General features: G+C 46.0%; 1 protein-coding gene across 14 annotated transcripts in view; it reads right to left on the bottom strand.

Moving 5' to 3' along the window:
- dst (dystonin) overlaps nt 1-21,513 on the bottom strand; it is a 653,330-nt gene that overhangs the window by 399,762 nt on the left and 232,055 nt on the right. For all 14 annotated transcript variants that reach the window (XM_078213315.1, XM_078213329.1, XM_078213327.1 and 11 more), the window contains one exon: nt 374-540. In XM_078213315.1, the coding sequence (XP_078069441.1) occupies nt 374-540 (167 nt within the window). The remainder of the gene's footprint in view (nt 1-373; nt 541-21,513) is intronic.

Genomic DNA, 21,513 nt, shown 5'->3' with positions numbered 1-21,513 from the left:
ATTGCCTAACAATGGAACTACTAGAACGTAAGTACACCACCCCAGACTGACAAGGTCCCGCCCGAGCAGGGGGTCTTATACCTCTCCCAGGAGGCGGAGCCCGACTGGGATGTGCCACAACAGTAACAACCACAGGTGTATTAATCCCACCCTAGCCCAACAACAACATTAGAACAATCCCACAGTGTAAACACCCTAGCCCAACAACAACATTAGAACAACCCCACAGTGGGAACACCCTAGCCCAACAATAACATTAGAACAACCCCACAGTGGGAACCAACGATGGTTCACCACACACTCTTAAATTGAAACAGGAACAAAAGGATGAGAGAACAGCAGTGCGTGCCTGCGAGACATACAAAAGCAGTACCTGTATTTATGAATGATTGCATTAAATAATCTTCCATCTCTCCAACACGAAGTGAAGTTCTCACATCTGATTCCAGCGTAGCCCTCTGTTGACTGTTGCGACCACAGTAATAATTTCTCCTTGGCGGACATATCCTCAGACTCCCCAGTGACATGGATATCAGAGATCTGGAGAGCAAAGGCTGACATTAGTAAAGTGTATCCAGAGGCCAGCGGGTGATGCCAAAAAAGCCTGATTTTTTTTCTGTGACAAGGAATCATGCACACATTAGAGCAGAAAGTGGCAAAGTCACTGCAGCATGAGGGCAGCAAAGATTATCGCACTTTTTATGATAACTGTGAATTTTTTGATTTTATGTGAAACCTTGCATTAAGTTGATCTTTCTCTGCACCCTAGCTATGACTGTAACACTACATTCTGCACCCTCTCCTTTTCTTCTCTATGAACAGTATGCTTTGTCTGTATAGCGCGTAAAAGACAATACTTTTCACTGTATCACAACACATGCGATAATAATAAATCAAATCAAGATGATGTGTTGTGAAATCCAAATGCTTCTCGACCACTTCAAATGGGTAGAATTATTCATGGGGGAAGCATCAGTTTACCTTCTACTGCTGTTTAAAGTTTATTTATTAGTGTCACAAGTAGGCTGACATTAGCACTGCAATGAAGTCACTCCGACGCATGTTCGGGTACACTGAGGGAGAATTTAGCATGGCCAATGCACCTAACCAGCACGTCTTTCAGACTGTGGGGGGAAACCGGAGCACCCGGAGGAAACCCATGCAGACACGGGGAGAACATGCAGACTCCATGCAGACATTGACCCAAGCCGGGAATCGAACGCCGGGTCCCCGGCGCTGTGAGACAGCAGTGCTAACCACCGTGCCGCCATACCGCTGAAGCTGTGTATAAAACCACCACATCAGCATTTCAACATTTAATGGAGTTTGTAGACATAACACATGAAGAAGTAAATTCTAACACCAGAACATATCCTTTAAAATTTACTCATAAATCTGTATCAAAGTGTTACAAATCTGCCCTGACTGGTTTAGTTTTGCCTTTTAGCAGATCCTAGGAGTAAAGTGAATGGTCCATCTCTTTACTCCTATCACGCCACTTCAGAACAACTTGCGTCTATGCCTTGAATGTGGAAAAAAGGTGCTCCACGGAAACACAACTAGACCAAAACCGACACCGATACAAAGCAACAACGGGTGACTGAACGTGTGATTCGAGGTAGGTTTTGAGGTGAAAGAGAGAGCGAGGTGGAGACAATGGATGGGACCTTCCGGCCACCCTCGCCCCGAAACCGGAAGATCCCACCTGAGGTCAATGGACCTTTCCATGGTCTGTCCCTCGCCCGCTCCGATTCCCGTGGCGGGCAGAACGGGAAAATTCACCCCACTGAATTTAAGGCTGACTCACCTCGAGGTGATGGGTGGGGGGTCCTGCTGACTCACCCTTTTAACAAGTGTTAACATCAAGCCATCATAGCCCGAAGGTCGGTTAAGATAATGGTGCATGTTTAAGTCCTAGGACAGAGATTTTTCTCTTGGCAATGTCAACCTGTGCAAGATTATGTAACATGTGAATTGAGGCAAAGAATTATGGAGAGAGGTGGTGGTGGATCGGAACGACATTTCAAAAGGGCAGGATTCAATAATCAAGGTCAGAATTCTGCCGATAGGCAGAGAATTTGCATCCCTGATCAAGTGGCTTGTATCAGAAACATGTCAGGTGCCACACGTACACCGACAGCACCCAGCTTTGCCTCACCAGCACCTCTCTAAACTCACCGACTGCTTGGACAACATCTGGATGCATAGAAATTTCTTCCAATTAAATATCTGGGGCCGGATGCTCCCAAAAAAATTCTAAGTGCTGAATTGGTGGGTAATCTGGCGTAAATCACGTTTGTTTTTTCAGTGGGAGTTCAGACTCGAATCTCCCACTCTGTACAATGCAGAGGTCACAATCATGAATATCATTAAAAGCTCGGGGGGGGCGGGGCCTATTTACGCCAGAGTCGGACAGTTCCGGAACTCTGCACATGCGCAGTGGCCCTGAAGTGTCAGACTGCAGTTTGCTGACCAGCTCGATTGCTGGCTAGCCCATGACCTTCGCTGTGAATTTCACAGTAACTTCATTGCAGTGTTAATGTAAACCTGCTTGTGACACTAATAAATAAACTGAAGACTGTTACGGCTGGAGTGTGTGTCCACTTCAAAGCAGCACACCTCAGAATGGCTGTCAAGTCTGTAGAGAGGGTGCAGTGAACCATTGCAATGTTAATGTAAGCCTTACTTGTGACTGATAAATAAACTTTTAAACTCCCGCAAAATGGCTGGCACGCGCATCTCCCAACCCAACGCACCAAAAAACGTGCGTGTCGGGATGGGAGAATGAGGCCCCAGGTCTTCAGTCCCTATGACAACGCTGTTCCCCAGTCACTGATTTCATTCCTCTCTGAGGCTGGATCAGACTGTCCTGCCCCAAAACCGAGCTTCCAGCTACGTATCTGTGTCAATAAATCACCTTTATCCAATCCCGCATCATCATCCATCGCCACTCCTGCCGTTCAAATCTTCATCCATAGCTTTGTTAGCTCCAGATTTGACTATTCTAATGCACTCCTGCCTGATCCCCCACATTTTATCATCTGTAAACTTGAGGTCATTCAAAACTTTGCTGGCCTTATCCTTCACCCCAGAGAGTCCTGGTCACTTATCACCCCCGTGTTCACTAACCTACATTAGCTCCTTGTTAAGCAACATGTCCATTTTAAAATTCTCAGCCTGGTTTTCAAATCTCTCCCCCATTGCCTCACCCTTCTCTATGTAAATTCCTCATACCCCACCCCCACCCCATTCTTTAAGATACCTGCGCTCCTTCAATTCCACCATCTTGAACATCCCCAATTTTAAGTCGCTCCACCGCGCCTTCACCTGCCAAGGGCAAAACGTTGGAGTTCCCGCCCTAAACCTCTGCCTTGCTTTCCTCTATTGAGGCACTCCTTAAAGCCTACCTCTTTGACAAAGCTTTTGGTCATCTGACCTAATATCTTCTCCTGCGTCTCAGTGAATACTTTGATCAATAATACAGGACGGCACAGTGGCACTGCTGCCTCACAGCGCCAGGGACCCGGGTTCGATTCCGGCCTCAGGTCACTGTCTGTGTGGAGTCTGCACGTTCTCCCCGTGTCTGCGTGGGTTTCTTCCGGTGCTCCGGTTTCCTCCCACACTCCAAAAAATGTGCAGGTTAGGTTGATTGGCTATGCTAAATTGTCCTTTGGTGTCAGGGGGATTAGGACTGTAAATATGAGTGGTTACGGGGATGGGACCTGGGTTGTAGTTGGATTGTAGTTGGTGCAGGCTCGTTGGGCCAAATGACCTCTTTCTGCATTGTAGATTCTATGATACTAAGATAACATTCTTCTGAACCATCATTTTAGGGCCATTTTATTACTTCATAGAATCACAGGATCCCGACAGTGCAGAAGGAGGCCATTCATCCCACCCAAGCCCCATCCCTGTAACCCCACCCATTTACCCTAGCTAGTCCCCTTGACACTAAGGGGCAATTTAGCATGGCCAATCAACCTAACCCACACACCTTTGGACTGTGGGAGGAAACCAGAGCACCCGGAGGAAACCCACGCAGACACGGGGAGAATGTGCAGACTCCACACAGACAGTGACCCAAGCCGGGAATTGAACCCAGGTCCCTGGCGCTGTGAGACAGCAGTGCTAACCACTGTGCCACCCTTTTCAAAGCCCCCTTTCTAAATACAAATCACTGTTACATACATAAGGACTTTGAATCACTATAACTGATTTCTCCAAATTAATGTGGCAGCCATGACCGCAAAACTTATTTAACCCACGTTATCAAAATTCATATTTTTTGCCTCATTTTGCAAAAATGCTGAAACAAAACTACAAATTGAACACTCTCTGTCTTCACGCATTGTAACTGTTTGTGCTCATTTTCAATGATGCAGTCATACATAACTTTCCTTGTTGGTCAATAGAGCTGGGCAGCTTGAGATAGGTTAGGCAGGTTAGGCTCAAGTAAGGGAAAAGGCCTAACACCCAGGGCTTTACAACCAAGAGAACAAGGTTGGCACACACAAGTTCATCAGAACTGTCCGCTGCCACTAAACTCCCACATGCTGGTCAGAGAGAGAAAGGGGCCATGAGGCCCCTGGTGCACAACAGTCTGAATTGGAGCTCTCGCCAGTCATTACCGAGATGGGGGTTACTGAGGAGACAATTAAAACATCTGTCCAGGGGAAGGTCCACTGCGCACTCCCCCCTTTGCCCCCCATCCTCCCTCCTTTTCCAGAATCAATAGCAGCCTTTTCCCCTTCTGTTGTTGCGTTCAGAGGCTCAGTCACATTGAGTTCTTTAAGCATGATATCATTCAAATACACCTCTGTCAGAAAAGCTAGAGAGGGAGGTGGAGGACCCAAAATATTTCAAGAGGCGGGATTTCATAACTGAAGAATTGGAATTCTGCCAAAGGGCAGAAACCTCCCCTCCCTGAATGTCGCGGGTGTTTTCTGGTCGTGACAGAGGTTGTCCAAACGTCAACTGTCATAAAGTGGCCACTACCTTGGCGTACCACCAACTCAAAAGAAACTTGGCTCTCAAGATTCAGAAACCCACCAGTTGGGGCAATCTGAGGCAGGACCCAACATCTTAAGACTTAACATGACGTTGGTTAGTTTCAATGGTAACCCACAGGGGAGGCGATGGCCTGGTGGTATTATCGCTAGACTATTAATCCAGAAATTCAGCTAATGTTCTAGGGATTCGGATTCGAATCCCGCCAGGGCAGATGGTGGAATTTGAATTCAATAAAAAAATATCTGGAATTAAGAATCTACGTGGGCAGCACGGGTGGCACAGTTGTCAACGCTGCTGCCTCACAGCGCCAGGGACCCGGGTTCAATTCCGGCCTTGTGTCTGCGTGGGTTTCCTCCGGGTGCTCCGGCTTCCTCCCACAGTCCAAAGATGTGCGGTTAGGCTGATTGGCCATGATAAGTTAACTTTAATGTCAGGGGGATTAGCAGGGTAAATATGTGGGGTTACGGGAATAGGGCCTGGATGGTTGGTGCAGACTCGAAGGGCCAAATGGCCTCCTTCTGCACTGTAGGGAGTCTATGATTCTGATGACCATGAAACTACTGTCAATTGTCAGCAAAACCCATCTGTCCCCTAACTAGGGGATTTTCACAGTAACTTCATTGCAGAGTTGAGCCTACTTGTAAATAATAAATAAATAATGTCCTTCAGGGAAGGAAATCTGCTGTCCTTAACCAGTCTGGCCTACATGTGACTCCAGAGCCACAGCAATGTGGTTGACTTGGAACTGCCTTCCGAGGGCAAGTAGAGATGGGCAATAAATGCTGGCCGGCCAGCGACGCCCATGTCTCACAAATGAATAATAAAAAAGTTACCAAATATTTAGGTACCACAGTTGCACTCTGAGAATGATAAGCCTTACAACAGCTGAGACTGGTTCACCAGTTAGAAATAACAAAATCTGTATTGGACGCACAGGCTTAATCTGCTTGCTGGCAAAGACACAAGAATAGATCAACTGCTTAAATGTTGTAAATGGCTGTTTAGCCAAAGTTAAGGCAAAACTTCCACCCCATCTGCTGTATTCTGTGTTATGCCCATTATGTACACAGTTCCTTAACACTGTTGGTTTAGTGAGTTGGAATACACTGTCCAAAACTATGGTGGAAACAGATTCAACAGTAACTTTCAATAGGGAAATGGATCTTGACTTGAAACATGAATCATAGAATCCCTACGGTGCAGGAGGAGGCCATTCAGCCCATTGAGTCTGCACCGACAACAATCCCACCCAAGCCCTATCCCCATAACCCCATGCATTTAGCCTAGCTAGTCCCCCTGATCGGGGGCAATTTAGCATGACCAATCCACCTAACCCGCACATCTTTGGACTGTGGGAGGAAACCAGAGCATCCGGAGGAAACCCATGCAGACACGGGGAGAACGTGCAGACTCCGCACAGAGAGTGAACTCAAGTTGGGAATCGAACCCGGGTCCCTGGAGCTGTGAGGCTAACCACTTATTGCCAGGTAATAAGGAAAGAGTAGGGGTGTGGAACTTTGTTGAATAAGCTTTACCACTGAATGGGAACAGGTATGATGGGCCAAGTGCCCTCCCTGTGTGGGATGATCTTGCAATTGTATTGATAATAAGCATTTGCTGGAATGACTTCATTTCTCAGTCAGAATTGTGGTTTGTAATGTGAATCCCATTTGCCAAGACGTAAGCCACCAACTGTAATTTCAATGACGCAAAACTCAACGCCCAGACACCTCTTCAATAATTCAAGATCTGCTGTATGTACATGGGATAGCTTCAACACAATACGTGGCTATGCCTGGCCAGTAGGCAACGCTTTATCCCAGTCTAAACATAGAAACAAAGAAAATAGATGCAGGAGTAGGCCATTCGGCCCTTCAAGCCTGCACCATCATTCAATATGGTCATGGCTGATCGTGCACTTTCAGTATCCCACTCCCGCTTTCTCTCCTTACCCCTTGATTCCTTTAGCCGCAAGGGCCACGTCCAGCTCCTTCTTGAACATATCTAACAAACAGTTTTCTGTGGTAGAGAATTCCACAGGTTCACAACTCTGAGTGAATAAGTTATTCCTCAACTCAGTCCTGAATGGCTTACCCCTTATTCTTAGACTGTGGCCCCTAGTTCTGGACTTCCTCAACATCGGGAACATTCTTCCCACGTCTAGCCTGTCCAGTCCCATCGGGACTTTATATGTTTCAATGAGATCCCCTCTCATTCTTCTAAATTCCAGTGAGTACAAGCTCAGTCCATCCAGTCTCTCTTCAAATGTCAGTCCTGCTATTCCAGGAATCAGGCTGGTGAACCTTCGCTGGACTCTCTCAATAGCAAGAATGCTCTTCGTCAGAGTAGGAGACCAAAACTGAACACAATACTCAAGGTGTGGCCTCACCAAGGCCCTGTATAACTGCAGCAAGACATCCTTAGTCCTGTACTCAAATCCTCTTGCTCTGAAGGCCAGCATGTCATTAGCTTTCCTCACTGCATGCTATACCTGCATTCCAACCTTCAGCGACTGTTCCACCATGACACCCAGGTCACGATGCACTTCCCCTTTTCCTAAACTGCCACCATTCCGATAACAATCTTCCTTCCTGTTTTTGCCACCAAAGTGGATAACCTCACATTTATCCACATTACTTTGCATTTGCCAAGTATTTGCCCACTCAGCCAGCCTGTCCAAGTCACCCTGCAGCCTCTTAGCATCCTCCTCAGCACACACTGCCACCAAGCTTAGTGCTGTTTGCTAATTTGGAGATATTGAATTCAATTCCTCTGTCCAAATCATTAATGTATATTGTGAAGAGCTGGGGTCCCAGCACTGAACCCTGCGGTACCCTACTAGTCACTGCCTGCCACTCTGAAAAGGACCCGTTTATTCCCACTCTGCTTCCTGTCCACCAACCAGTTCTCTATCCACGTCACTACATTACCTCCAATACTATGAGCTTTAATTTTGCTCACTAATCTCTGTGTGGGACCTTGTCAAAAGCCTTTGAAAGTCCAGATACACAGCATCCACTGGTACATCCTTGCCCACTCTACTGATCACAGCCTCAAAAAATTCCAGAAGGTTTGTCAAGCACAATTTCCCTTTGGTGAATCCATGCTGACTTGGACCGATCCTGTCACCACTTTCCAAATGTTCAGTTATTACATCCTTAATAATTGACTCCAGCATTTTCCCCACCACCGATGTCAGGCTAACCGCTGCTTCCTCCCCGTTTTCTCGCTCCCTCCTTTTTTAGCAGTAAAGCAATCCGGGCCAAGTACTGAGCAAGAACCAGAGGCTGAAGTGATGCTCTGTAGACAGCAGTCACGTCTCCAAGTCAAAAGGTTGTGGTGTCAAGTCCCATCCCAGATATCTGAGCATAAAATCCAAGCTGGCATTTTTAGTGAAGTACTGAGGGGGTGTGCACTGTCAGAAGGGTCTTTTTCCAGAGAGATATAAGCCGAGTCCCCCATTGTTCTCCGAGATGAATGTAAAGGAGCACATGCCATTTCCTCAAAACAACAGAAGAGCTCGCCCCATTGCCCTGGCCAATATCACTTAGCCGCGGCACGGTGACACACTGATTAGCACTGCTGCCTCACAGCACCAGGTTCCATTCCAGCCTTGGGTCACTGTCTGTGCAGAGTCTGCACGTTCTCCCCGTGTCTGCGTGGGTTTCCTCTGGGTGATCTGGTTTCCTCCCACACTCCAAAGATGTGTGGGTTAGGTGCAATGGCCACGCTAAATTGACCTTTAGTGTCAGGGGGATTAGCAGTGAAAATACATGGGGTTATGGGGATAGGGTGGGATTGTCGTTGGTTCAGGCTCAATGGGCCAAATGGCCTCCTTCTGTACTGTGGGGATTCTATGATTCTATTTTACGAACATCACTTAAAAACATAGCTGATCTGGTTATTACCACATTGTTATTTGTGGAAGGTTGCAGCGTGCAAATTGGTGGCTGTGTTTCCTACATTACAACACCAACTACACCAAGGTTATCATCGAGAGTCATAGAGGTTTACAGCATGGAAACAGGCCCTTTGGCCCAACTTGTTGATGCCGCCCATTTTTTTAAAGCCCCAAGCTAGTCACAATTGTCCACATTTGGCCCATATCCCTTCATACCCATCTTATCCATGTAACTGTCTAAATGCTTTTTAAAAGACAAAATTATACCCACCTCTACTACTATCTCTGGTAGCTTGTTCCAGACACTCACCACCCTCTGTGTGGAAAAATTGCCCCTTTCGGCACTTTTGCATCTCTCCCCTCTCACCTTAAACCCGTGCCCTCTAGTTTTAGACTCCCCTACCTTTGGGAAAAGATATTGACTATGTAGCTAATCTATGCCTTTTATTATTTTATCGACCTCTATAAGATCACCCCTCAGCCTCCTACGCTCCAGAGAAAAAAGTCCCAGTCTATCCAGCCTCTCCTTATAACTCAAACCATCAAGTCCCGGTAGCATCTCAGTAAATCTTTTCTGCACTCTTTCTAGTTTAATAATATCCTTTCTATAATAGGGTGACCAGAATTGCACACAGTATTCCAAGTGTGGCCTTACCAATGTTTTGTACAACTTCAACAAGACATCCTGTATTCAATGATCTGACCAATGAAACCAACATGCTGAATGCCTTCTTCACCACTCTGTCCACCTGTGACTCCACTTTCAAGGAGCTATGAACATGTACCCCTAGATCTCTTTGTTCTGTAACTCTCCCCAACGCCATACCATTAACTGAGTAAGTCCTGCTCTGGTTCAATCTACCAAAATGCATCACCTCGCATTTATCTAAATTAAACTCCATCTGCCATTTGTCAGCCCACTGGCCCAATTGATCAAGATCCCGTTGCAATCCAAGGTAACCTTCTTCACTGTCCACTACGCCACCAATCTTGATGTCATCTGCAAACTTACTAACCATGCCACCTATATTCTCATCCAAATCATTAATATAAATGACAAATAACAGTGGACCCACCACTGATCCCTGAGGCACACTGCTGGTCACAGCCCTCCAGTTTGAAAAACAACATTCTGCAACCACGCTCTGGCTTCTGTCATCAAGCCAATTTTGTATCCGTTTAGCTACCTCACCCTGGATCCCGTGAGATTTAACCTTATGCAACAACCTACCATACGGTACTCCATTGGTTCTGAAGTGCCTTGCAACATCCCATGGTTATGAAAGGCATAATATGAGTGCAAGTTTTTTTTTTAATTTGTCTAAGGGCGGCACAGTGCTTAGCACTGCTGCCTCTCAGTACCAGGGACCTGGGTTCGATTCCTGGCTTGGGTCACTGTCTGTGTGGAGTCTGCACGTTCTCCCCGTGTCTGCGTGGGCTTCCTCCGAGTGCTCCAGTTTCCTCCCACACACCAAAGATGTGTGGGTTAGGTAGATTGGCCACTCTAAATTACCCCTTAGTGTCCCGGGATGTGTAGGTTAGAGGGATTAGCAGGGTAGATATGTGGGGTTACGGGAATAGGGCCAGGGTGGGATTGTTGTCAGTGCAGACTCGATGGGCCGAATGGCCTCCTTCTGCACTGTAGGGATTCTATGATCTTCCTGGGCCTCTTTGCTCTGATCCTGCCTGCTGCCCAGCTTTACCTGTTGAATTTAGAAGAACAGTGTGGGCCTTAATCAACCCAGGTTGAAATCACAATGGCAGGCTGCGAATTCACCTCCACAATCAGGTTGCAATTATTTAGGGCGAGCAGGCATTGTGAAAAGAGAATAACCAGTTAAAATGCCATCATGAAGAGTGTGCGATGTCTCCAGACATGATGTTAATGCCACAACCACCACCCTCCCTTCAGTTTGTTCCCCAACTGTGATTAAAAAGTTAAAGTTTAAAGTTTATTTATTAGTGTCACAAGTAGGCTTACATTAACACTGCAATGAAGTTACTGTGAAAATCTTCTAGTCGCCACACTCTGGTGCCTGTTTGGATACACTGAAGGAAAACTTAGCATGGGAAATGCACCTAACCAGCAAGTCTTTCAGACTGTGGGAGGAAACTGGAGCACCCAGAGGAAACCCACGCAGACACAGGGAGAACGTTCAGATTCAGGACAGACAGTGAGCCAAGCCGGGAATTGAACCATCCCTGGTACTGTGAGGCAGCAGCGCTAACCACTGTGCCACCGTGCTGCCCCAAAGTGTATTCCTGTTGGGTTCATCACATGACTTGTACCTATGGTCCAGCCATTATTCGGTCAACACATCCACCCGCACGGCAACTATCTTCCCGCATCATTTGGACAGCAAATAGACTCATCCAATTGGAAACCTGGCGATGATGCAGCTTGCGTGGATGGAGCTGGAATGGGGCAAGGCTATTGCGAGTTTTTGGGGCGTTCACTCGTAACCTCAGTGTAAATTTGAAGTAAATGCAAACAGGGCAGGGTGTGCCTGAATGAGAACATTCCAGCAAATTCACCTCTGACACTCTTGTGGTGGGTGGGGAAGAACTGATGACAACACTCTTGACGTGATTAACGTTAGGGGAGGCGATGGCCTAGTGGTATTAGCACTAGACTATTAATCCAGAAACTCAGCTAATGTTCTAGGGACCCGGGTTCAAATCCCGCCACCAGCAGGTGATGGAATTTGAATTCAACAAAAGAAATCTGGAATTAAGAATCTACTAATGACTGTGAAACCATTGTCGATTGTCAGTAAAATCCATCTGGTTCACTAATGTCCTTTAGGGAAGGAAATCTGCCGTCCTTACCCAGTCTGGCCTACATGTGACTCCACAGCCACAGCAATGTGGTTGACTTTCAACTGCTCTTGGGCTTCCAAGTATGGACAATAAATGCTGGCCAGCCAGCGACGCCCATGTCCCACAAGTGAATAACAAAAACATCAGCTTTGACCCAACTGCTCTTGGAACATGGGAATTGATGGAGATTAAGGTCTAGCTGATTCCCCTTCTCCCATCTCCATAGTCACATGACAAAAAGAGAATGGAGTTGTTGACTAACCATCGCAATCAATCGCTACCAAACAGACTCATATCTGAAGCAAAGAAAACCCCAGTGGTGGAGAACTTTGGAAACCGGAGGTCTATATTCATGTGATTCTCCCAAATAGACTATACTGGTCACAAGTCGAGTCTCAAATTATTCACATTCTGTATCTCAATTCCCTGAGAGAAGCTCAATTTAAACAGATCCTGACTAACTAATCTCACCATATCCTTAGGAACCCTGTTTCATAGACTTCATACGAAAATTTTCTTCAAGATTACCATTATATATTTTTTTCTTTATTCCATAGGCAGCATGCTATGCCCAGCTAGGAATGTGAACTTTTCTCCAGCCACTCTATCCCACATCTTTCTAAAAGGCTTACACTGAATTCCACCGTTGTGTTTTGGTTCACAGAATCATAGAATCCTGACAGTGCAGAATAGGGTGAGAAGTTTAACAACACCAGGTTAAAGTCCAACAGGTTTATTTGGTAGCAAAAGCCACACAAGCTTTCGGAGCTCTTAGCCCCTTCTTCAGGCGAGTGGGAATTCTGTTCACAAACAGAGCTTATAAAGACACAGACTCAATTTACATGAATAATGGTTGGAATGCGAATACTTACAACTAATCAAGTCTTTAAGAAACAAAACAATGTGAGTGGAGAGAGCATCAAGACAGGCTAAAAAGATGTGTATTGTCTCCAGACAAGACAGCCAGTGAAACTCTGCAGGTCCATGCAACTGTGGGAGTTACAAATAGTGTGACATGAACCCAATATCCCGGTTGAGGCCATCCTCGTGTGTGCGGAACTTGGCTATCAGTTTCTGCTCAGCGACTCTGAGCCCATTGAGTCTGCACCAACTCTCTGATAGAGTATCTTACCCAGGCCCTCTCCATCCCTGTAATCCCACCCATTATGTGGAGATGCCGGTGTTGGACTGGGGTAAGCACAGTAAGAAGTTTCTCACAACACCAGGTTAAAGTCCAACAGGCACTAGCTTTCGGAGTCTCAGGCTCCTTCCACCCATTGACCATGGCTAATCCACCTCAGCTACAAAGGGTCGTAAATGAAGCCCAGTCCATTAGACAGACCAGCCCCCCCCCCATCCACTGATTCCGCCTACACTTCCCGCTGCCTCGGAAAAGCAACCAGCAGAATTAAGGACCCCACCCACCCCAGACATACTCTCTTACACCTTCTTCCATCGGGAAAAAGATACAAAAGTCTGAGGACACGTACCCACCGACTCAAGAACAGCTTCTTCCCTGCTGCCATCAGACTTTTGAAAGGACCTACCTCGCATTAAGTTGATCTTTCTCTGCACCCTAGTTGTTAACATTATATTCTGCACTCTCTCCTTTCCTTCTCTGGTTTTGTCTGTATAGCACACAAGAAACAATGCCTTTCATTGCATAGTAATACATGCGACAATAATAAATCAAAGGGTGGCACGGTAGCACAGTGGTTAGCACTGCTGCTTCACAGCTCCAGGGACCTGGGTTCGATTCTCGGCTTGGGTCACTGTCTGTGTGGAGTTTGCACATTCTCCTCGTGTCTGCGTGGGTTTCCTCTGGGTGCTCCAGTTTCCTCCCACAGTCCAAAGATGTGCATTTTAGGTTGATTGGTCATGCTAAAAATTGCCCCTTAGAGTCCTGAGATGCGTAGGTTAGAGGGATTAGTGGGTAAGTATGTAGGGATATGGGGGTAGGGCCTGGTTGGGATTGTGGTCGGTGCAGACCCGATGGGCCAAATGGCCTCTTTCTGCACTGTAGGGTTTCTATGATTCTATGAAATCAAATGCAGCTTTGTATTATATATGTACTAACCCCCATTGTACTTTCTCACAAACACTTCTGGCCCTCCACTTTCAACTGGCAGAACCTTTATCGAAACAATTGGATAAAACCAACAGACTGACAAACTCACAACCTCAACAGTGATATTGGTTCCATAGCCATCAGTAGATTCTTAATTCCAGATATTTTTTATTGAATTCACCTGCCCAGGCGGGATTCGAACCTGCATCCCCAGAACATTAGCTGAGTTTCCGGATTAATAGGCCAATGATAATGCCACTAGGCCATCACCTTCCAGCATCGAGAGGTTGAACAGAAGCATCCCAAACTCGGACCCAACGTCACTGGTCTTTCAGTGACTCGGGTGGACATCAAACTTGGTAAATTTCAACTGAAGCCAAGATAAATAAATGGAATTATGGGGAAAAGATCCTTAAATAAACAGAAAACAGTCTCCGAAAGATTGAGACTGACTAAACTTGTAACATTCCAGGATGTCACAGTTTTGAACAGATAATACTGCAGCCTTCTGGTGAAATGAGCAACACACCTGGATCTTCCGACACACATAAGAGTTGTTAATTCACTCAGATTTGCCAAGAGCTTCCAAGAATTGAATATAATTCTCCAGGACTTTCTTAGGAAAACCAGGCCAAAGGGCATTCAAAAAAAGAGTATTTTTTTTTACATTTCTAGTTGGTACATGTTGACAATGCAAAAATAAGTTTGTTCTGACTGACAGTCAAGAATCATCCAGTAAGCTTTCTGGGTGAGGGTCAGGAGGGATCATCGGGTCAGGATGGAGGTTGGTGGGTGGACAAGCGGTGAGGCGGTCAGGATGGGTCAGAGTTGAGAGTTCAGGCTGGCGAGGTCAGGCCGGGGGAGCCGGGTGGTGAGGGTGGGTTGGGTGATGGAATCAGGGCAGAAGCTAGTCAGGTTGGGTTCGGGGTGAAGTCAGAGGGTCAGCGTGGGAGTCAGGTCAGGGGTGAGAGGGGGAAAAGGGAGTTGGGAGGGGGAGGCAAGGTTGGGTGGTCAGGGGGGAGTCAGGAGGTAGGGGGCTGCTCAGGGAGTTAGAGGTTCAAGGGGGAAGAGTTGGGGTGTCATTTGAACAGTTGGCCGGGAGTTAGACTGGGATTTATCTGAGAAACATTTCCTCGGTAAGTTGGAATCGACCGAGGTCCACGACTCTTAATTCTCAAAGTGCGAGAGGGTGCCAGAGTGTTGGGAAGTTCAAACTCCCTGGGAAATACCAGCAGAAAAACTACGTTGGGACTTCGGAGGGGCTCCTGAAGCTCATCTTCTGGGATATATCTGATCTTCAATGCTCTAGAGACTAGAGGATCTGGGCCATAATACAGCCTTGACATTGCCAGTGCAGCATTGTTGGAGGTGCCCGCTTTCAGATGAGACAGGCCTTGTTTGCCCTCACAGGTGAACCCAAATAACCTTGCAGCACTATTTGACAGAGCAGTGTCTTATCTAACATTTCTCCCTCAACCAGCCTCAGAAAGAATAAGCCTCAGGTCAGTGCCATTTCTTCTTTTGTTTTTGGTTTTCCCATTTTATTTTGCAACTACCAGACATGAAGGCACAGGACCACAACAGATCAACGTATAAGATCTTCGCACAACCAGCATCTGAAATGCCTCTAAATTGTTGGCCTTAGATAACGAAGCGTCAGAGTCCATTTGCCATGTAAGATTCAATAAAGCCTGACCAGCAGTCTTTCACGTGGACCTCTGCCTCATCTTTCGCTTTCTATGCTTCAGCCTACGTATACGCTGCTTCTGACACTTAGCTCTCATGTCGACAAAGATCTTAAAACCCCAGAACCTTACAACAGTAATTAATTGACCGCAAGTTTTTGGGCACATCGTGAAAGAAGTCATAGAAACACAATTTCAGTATTTCCAACGACAACAGACACAAAGTCGGTGGCTTTGGGTCACTTAGTGCAGTCAGGAAATTTGGCACGTCCGTTAAGATTCTCACAAACTTTTACAGATGCACCATAGAAAGCATTCTTTCTGGATGTATCACAGCTTAGTATGGCTCCTGCTCGAACCAAGACTGCAAGAAACTACAAAAAGTCGTGAATGTAGCCCAGTCCATCACACAAACCACGACTCTGTCTACACTCCCCGCTGTCTTGGAAAAGCAGCCAGCATAATCAAGGACCCCACACACCACGGACATATTTTCTACCACCTTCTTCTGTTGGGAAAAAGCTACAAAAGTCTGAGATCATGTACGAATCCGCACGGTGGCACAGTGGTTAGCACTGCTGCCTCACAGCACCAGGGACTCTGGTTTGATTCCTGGCTTGGGTCACTGATTGTGTGGAGTCTGCACATTCTCCCCGTGTCTGCGTGGGTTTCCTCCGGGTGCTCCGGTTTCCTCCCACAGTCCAAAGATGTGCGGGTTAGGTGGATTGGCCATGCTAAATTACTCCTTAGTGTCAGTCAGGGGGACTAGCGAGGGTAAATGCATGGGGTTATGGGGATGGGACCTGGGTGGGATTGTGGTTGGTGCAGACTCGATGAGCCGAATGGCCTCCTTCTGCACTGTAGGATTCTATAATTCAAGAACAGCTTCTTCCCCGCTGCCATCAGACTTTTGAATGGACCTATCTTATATTAAGTTGATCTTTCTCTACACCCTAGCTATGACTGTAACACTACATTCTGCACCCTTTCCTTTTCCCCAAGTATTCTATGAACGGTATGCTTTGTCTGTATAGCACGCAGGAAACAATACTTTTCACCGTATCCCAATACTTGTGACAATAATAAATCAAACCTTGTTGACATTACAGACTACATCCTCAATTTAATGAGTGCTAACTGCAATGAGACTGCATCGTTTCTGAAGGCCTAAGTAAGTGATCAAGTTTAACCTGAATTACAACTCTCGTTCATCACTCCAACTTCCTCTCTGTAGAACAAAGCAAGATCTAATTGTTGGAGGTGTCACCTTTATATTGATCAGAGATATTAATCAGTCCTTGAGTACTTGGTTTGGATGAATGTAAAAGAAAATCCAAGGACACGACTTAAAGAGGAGCCCAATCGTTCTTCCTCACCACTCATGTTTTGCTGTTTGTGGGATCTTGCTATACCCTGTGAGCTGCTGCATTTGCCTATGACTATGACTGAGAAGTATTGTTTACGAAGTGCCCTGGAGCATCTGAGGACGTGATATATTAATTCTCTCTTTTACATTAAGCAGATTTATTTATGCAAGGTCAGTACAGTATCTTTTGTTTATATCCACAGTAAGCGAAGATTGGATTATTTACTTAACAATTTGTCCAACAGTAACCCATGGAATATCTTTCACTTCATATTTCACATTGAATTTGCAGCACAGAAACAGGCCATTCGGCCCAACTGGTTTGTGTCAGTATTAATGCTCCACACAATCTTCCCCCCCACCCCACTTCATCTAACCCCACCAGCATATCCTGCCAATCCTTTCTCACTCATGCGTCTCCTGCTCTCCCTTAAAGGATCCACCTAGGATAGTCACCTCAACCACACCCTTGCGGTGGAGAGCTCCATGTATTCACCACTAGCTGGTTCCAACAGCCGCAGGTAAGAACCCAACCCAATAGAGGAACCAGGAGAATCTGAATCAAAAAAATAACTAAAGATCAGCTCAAGAACAGCTTCTTCCCTGCTGCCATCAGACTTTTGAATGGACCTACCTTATATTAAGATAAAAGCAAAATACTGCGGATGCTGGAATCTGAAACAAAAACATAAAAATCTCAGCAGGCCTGACAGCATCTGTGGAGGGAGAAAAGCCAACGTTTCAAGTCTAGACTCAAAATGTTGGCTCTATTCTCTCTCCACAGATGCTGTCAGACCTGCTGAGATTTTCCAGCATATTTCTATTTTTTGCTACCTTATATTAAGTTGATCTTTCTTTGCATCCTAGCTATGACTGCAACACTACATTCTGCGCTCTCTTCTTTCCTTCTCCCCTATGTACTCTATGAATGGTATGCTATGTGTAACACACAAGAAACAATACTTTTCGCTGTTTAAATTTATTTATTAGTATCAAAAGTAGACTTCGATTAACACTGCAAAGAAGTTACTGTGAAAATCCCCTAGTTGCCACACTCTGGCGCCTGTTCGGGCACACTGAAGGAGAATTTAGCACAGCCAATGCACCTCACCAGCACATCTTTCGGAAACAGGGAGGAAACAGGAGCACCCGGAGAAAACACATGCAGACACGGGAAGAACATGTCGACTCCACACAGACAGTGACCCAGGCCAGGGACCAACCCAAGTCCCTGGCACTGTGAGGCAGCAGTGCTAACCACTGTGCCACCGTGCTGCCTTATGTATACCAAAACATATGACAATCATAAATCAAATCAAAATTATACCATTGGCAGGAGAATCAGAATGAGGGGGTGGGGTTCCAGGAGCAGAGCATGAGAGAGATTTTGATTAAAATTAATGAGGAAGCGAGATAAAAAAAAAACCATTACAACTCTTAGTCAGAAAGATAAATTGACCTGATTTCATACTAATCCCATAATTCCATTAGGCCAGCTATGCAGCATTGACATAAAAGGTAAGTTTTCTGGGGACCAAAAGAGGAAATGCTGGAAAATCTCAGCAGGTCTGGCAGCATCTGTAAGGAGAGAAAAGAGCTGATGTTTCGAGTCCAGATGACCCTTTGTCAAAGCTAAAAGGCATAGACAGTGGGAGATATTTATATTGCAGGGTGATGGAATGAAAGATGAGTCATAGCCACAAAAACAAGGGGAAAGGCTAAGAGGTGCTAATGGCCAGTATTCTGAGGACACAGAGTGTGCTGGCAAAGCCAGCAAGTATTGCCCTTCAGAAGGCGATGACAAGCCTTCCCTTCCAATGGCTACATTCAGCAGTTTGAGCCAACGTGCGACAGATGGCAGTTAAAAGTGAACCATGTCGGGCATGGGACAGAGGTCATCTATCAGCCAGGCAATGTTAGCATGACATGTTTCCCTTCCCTGAAGCACAATAGTGAACCTGTCCCTGAAAGCTTCACGGTCAGATTCACACTCAAGTCAGCATTTGTAACGTCCCATAGTGTGGCTCTGTGGGGTTTGAAAACTCAGGAGTCGGAATTTCTCACATCGGCGGGATCTTCCTGTGTCGCCGGGGTGAACGGACGTTTCGATGGCTCGCCGGGCCCATCACTGGGAGACAGGAAAGGGGGTCCCTGGATTATTCGTCCAGTAACATAACCATCACGACAGCATATCGCATTTCATTGCTGATTATTCCCTCGAGGAATGCTAATTGTTCACGGATATTTGATCATCTTAATCCATTATGAAACTAGGGATTCTCCGGCAACACCCATTTCTTCAAAGAACTTGTTTGTGATATCATTAAATAGGGGAAACAAGATGAAACTAATGCACTTTAGCTTTCAATTGTGACACCCACAATTATCCTGCAAGCCTGAAGGCACATAATTTAACCTATAAAAGATCACCAGACCTCACATTTCCAATACAACTGACACTTATTGAATCCGAAAAGTCGGGTGTTTGAATTAGTGCATGACATCATTCGCAAAGGAAGAATTGTTTTTAAAAAAACACGCTGAAATGATTAATACACTCCATTATCAAGGTTCTTAATTTAGCACGAGGGCTTTCACTTTAATGAGGTTAGTATCGATCTTAGTCATTGTTGACTTGAAGGACTGACTGGTTGGCCTTAAAATCATTGAACCGTGGAATGATACGTGGAGGGAAGCCTTTCAGACCATCATACCTATGCGCCAAATTATATCCCCTCGCCTGCCACGGGATGGGAGCGGGCGAGGGGCGGATGACGGAAATGTCGGTCGACCTTGGGTGGGAATTTCCGGTCTCGCTCGAGCAAGGCCGTAAAATCCGGCCTATGGAGTTAACAGGAATAAAACCCGATGTTCAGGGGGACTTGAGTGGAATGGCACAGGGAGCACAAAGTCATCATGCAAGTACGGCAAGCAATATGGAAGGCAAATGACGCATGGGCCTTCACTGAAAAGGGATTGGAGTACAAGAATAAAGTCTTACTACATTTGTATAGGGCTTTGGTGAGATGACACCTGGAGTAGTGTGTACAGATTTGGTCTCCATGTTTAAGAAAAAAAGATACTTGCACTGGAGGTGGTACAGCCTCACAAGAGTTGGCAAATCATGTTGCAGCTATATAAAACCTTGGTTAGGCCGCATTTGGAGTATTGCGTGCAGTTCTGGTCACCACTCTACCAAAAGGATGTGGAAGCTTTGGAGAGAGTGCAAAGAAAGTTCACCGGGATGTTGCCTGGTCTTGAGGATGTTGGCCACGAGGAGAGGTTGAATAAACTAGGATTGTTTTCACTGGAAAGACGGAGGCTGAGGGGAGACCTGATAGAGGTCTACACAACTAAGAGAGACATAGACAGGGTGGGGTAAAGGTAAAAGCTTTTTCCCAGGGTGGAAGTGTCAATTACAAGGGGCACAGGTTCAAGATGCAAGGGGGAAAGTTTAAGGGAGATGCGCAGGGAAAGTTTTTCACAGAGTGGTGGGTGCCTGAAACGTGCTGCAAGAGGAAGTGGTGGAAGCAGGCACATTAGCAATATTTAAGAGGGATCTGGATGGGTACATGAATAGGAAGAGAATAGTGGAATATGGACCGAGTAAGGGCAGAGGTTCTTTTTAGTTTAGTTAGGGCATCATGATTGGCACAGGCTTGGAGGGCCAAATGACCTGTTGCTGTGCTGTACCTTTCTTTGTGCGTTGAGATTGGTTCCTCTGATGAGGGGTTAAGTAAACTGGGCTCACAATCTCTGGAGTTTAGAATAATGGAGGTAGTTTCACTGAAATATTATAAAGGTGCTTGACAAGGTAGAGATGTTGCTCACACCTGCAGGGGTATCTAGAATAAAGGATTTTCAGGATCAGGGGCTGGCAATTTAGGGCTAGGATGAAGAGAAAGGTCTTCACTCAAAGGGTTATCAATCTTTGGATATGTCTATCTTAAGATTTGAGGGTGCAAGATCATTGATGATAATTGAGGCTGAGACAGATCTTTGGTCTCTGATCTAAGAGTGATATGGGGAGCGGGCGGGAAAGTGTTGAAGTCCAAGTTCAGCTATGATTGTACTGAATGGTGGACCGGGCTACCAAACCACATGGTCTACTCCTTTTACTACTTCTTGTGCTCTTATCTGATTAGTCACGCTTCACTGCTCCTTCCCCATAGCCGTGCAAATGTTTATGTCTTTATCCAATTTCCTTTTGAGACTTAACATTGAATTTGCTTTCACTGCCTGTTTTTATTCATTCATGCAACATGGGCGTTGCTGGCTGGCCAGCATTTATTGCCCATCCCTCGTTGCCCGAAGGCAGTTGAGAGTCAACCACATTGCTGTGGCTCTGGAGTCACATGTAGGCCAGACCAGGTAAGGATAGCAGATTTCCTTCTCTAAAGGACATCAGTGAACCAGATGGGTTTTTCCGACAATCGACAATGGTCGTCATTAGATTTGACATTCTAGATTTTTATCTAATTCAAATTTCACCATCTGCCGTGGTGGGATTTGAACCTGGCTCCCCAGAACATGAGCTGAGTTTCTGGATTAATAGTCCAGTGATAATACCACTAGGCCATTGCCTCCCAGCATCGAGAAGTTGAACAGAAGCAGCCCACTCTTGGGTCAACATCACCAGTCTTTCAACAAAACGAAGGAGAAT

This window comes from Mustelus asterias, chromosome 5 (genome assembly GCF_964213995.1).
Source record: "Mustelus asterias chromosome 5, sMusAst1.hap1.1, whole genome shotgun sequence".
NCBI classification, from domain to species: domain Eukaryota; kingdom Metazoa; phylum Chordata; class Chondrichthyes; order Carcharhiniformes; family Triakidae; genus Mustelus; species Mustelus asterias.
Note: the sequence above shows the minus strand (reverse complement) of the source record. Positions and strands in the feature narration are given on the sequence as shown.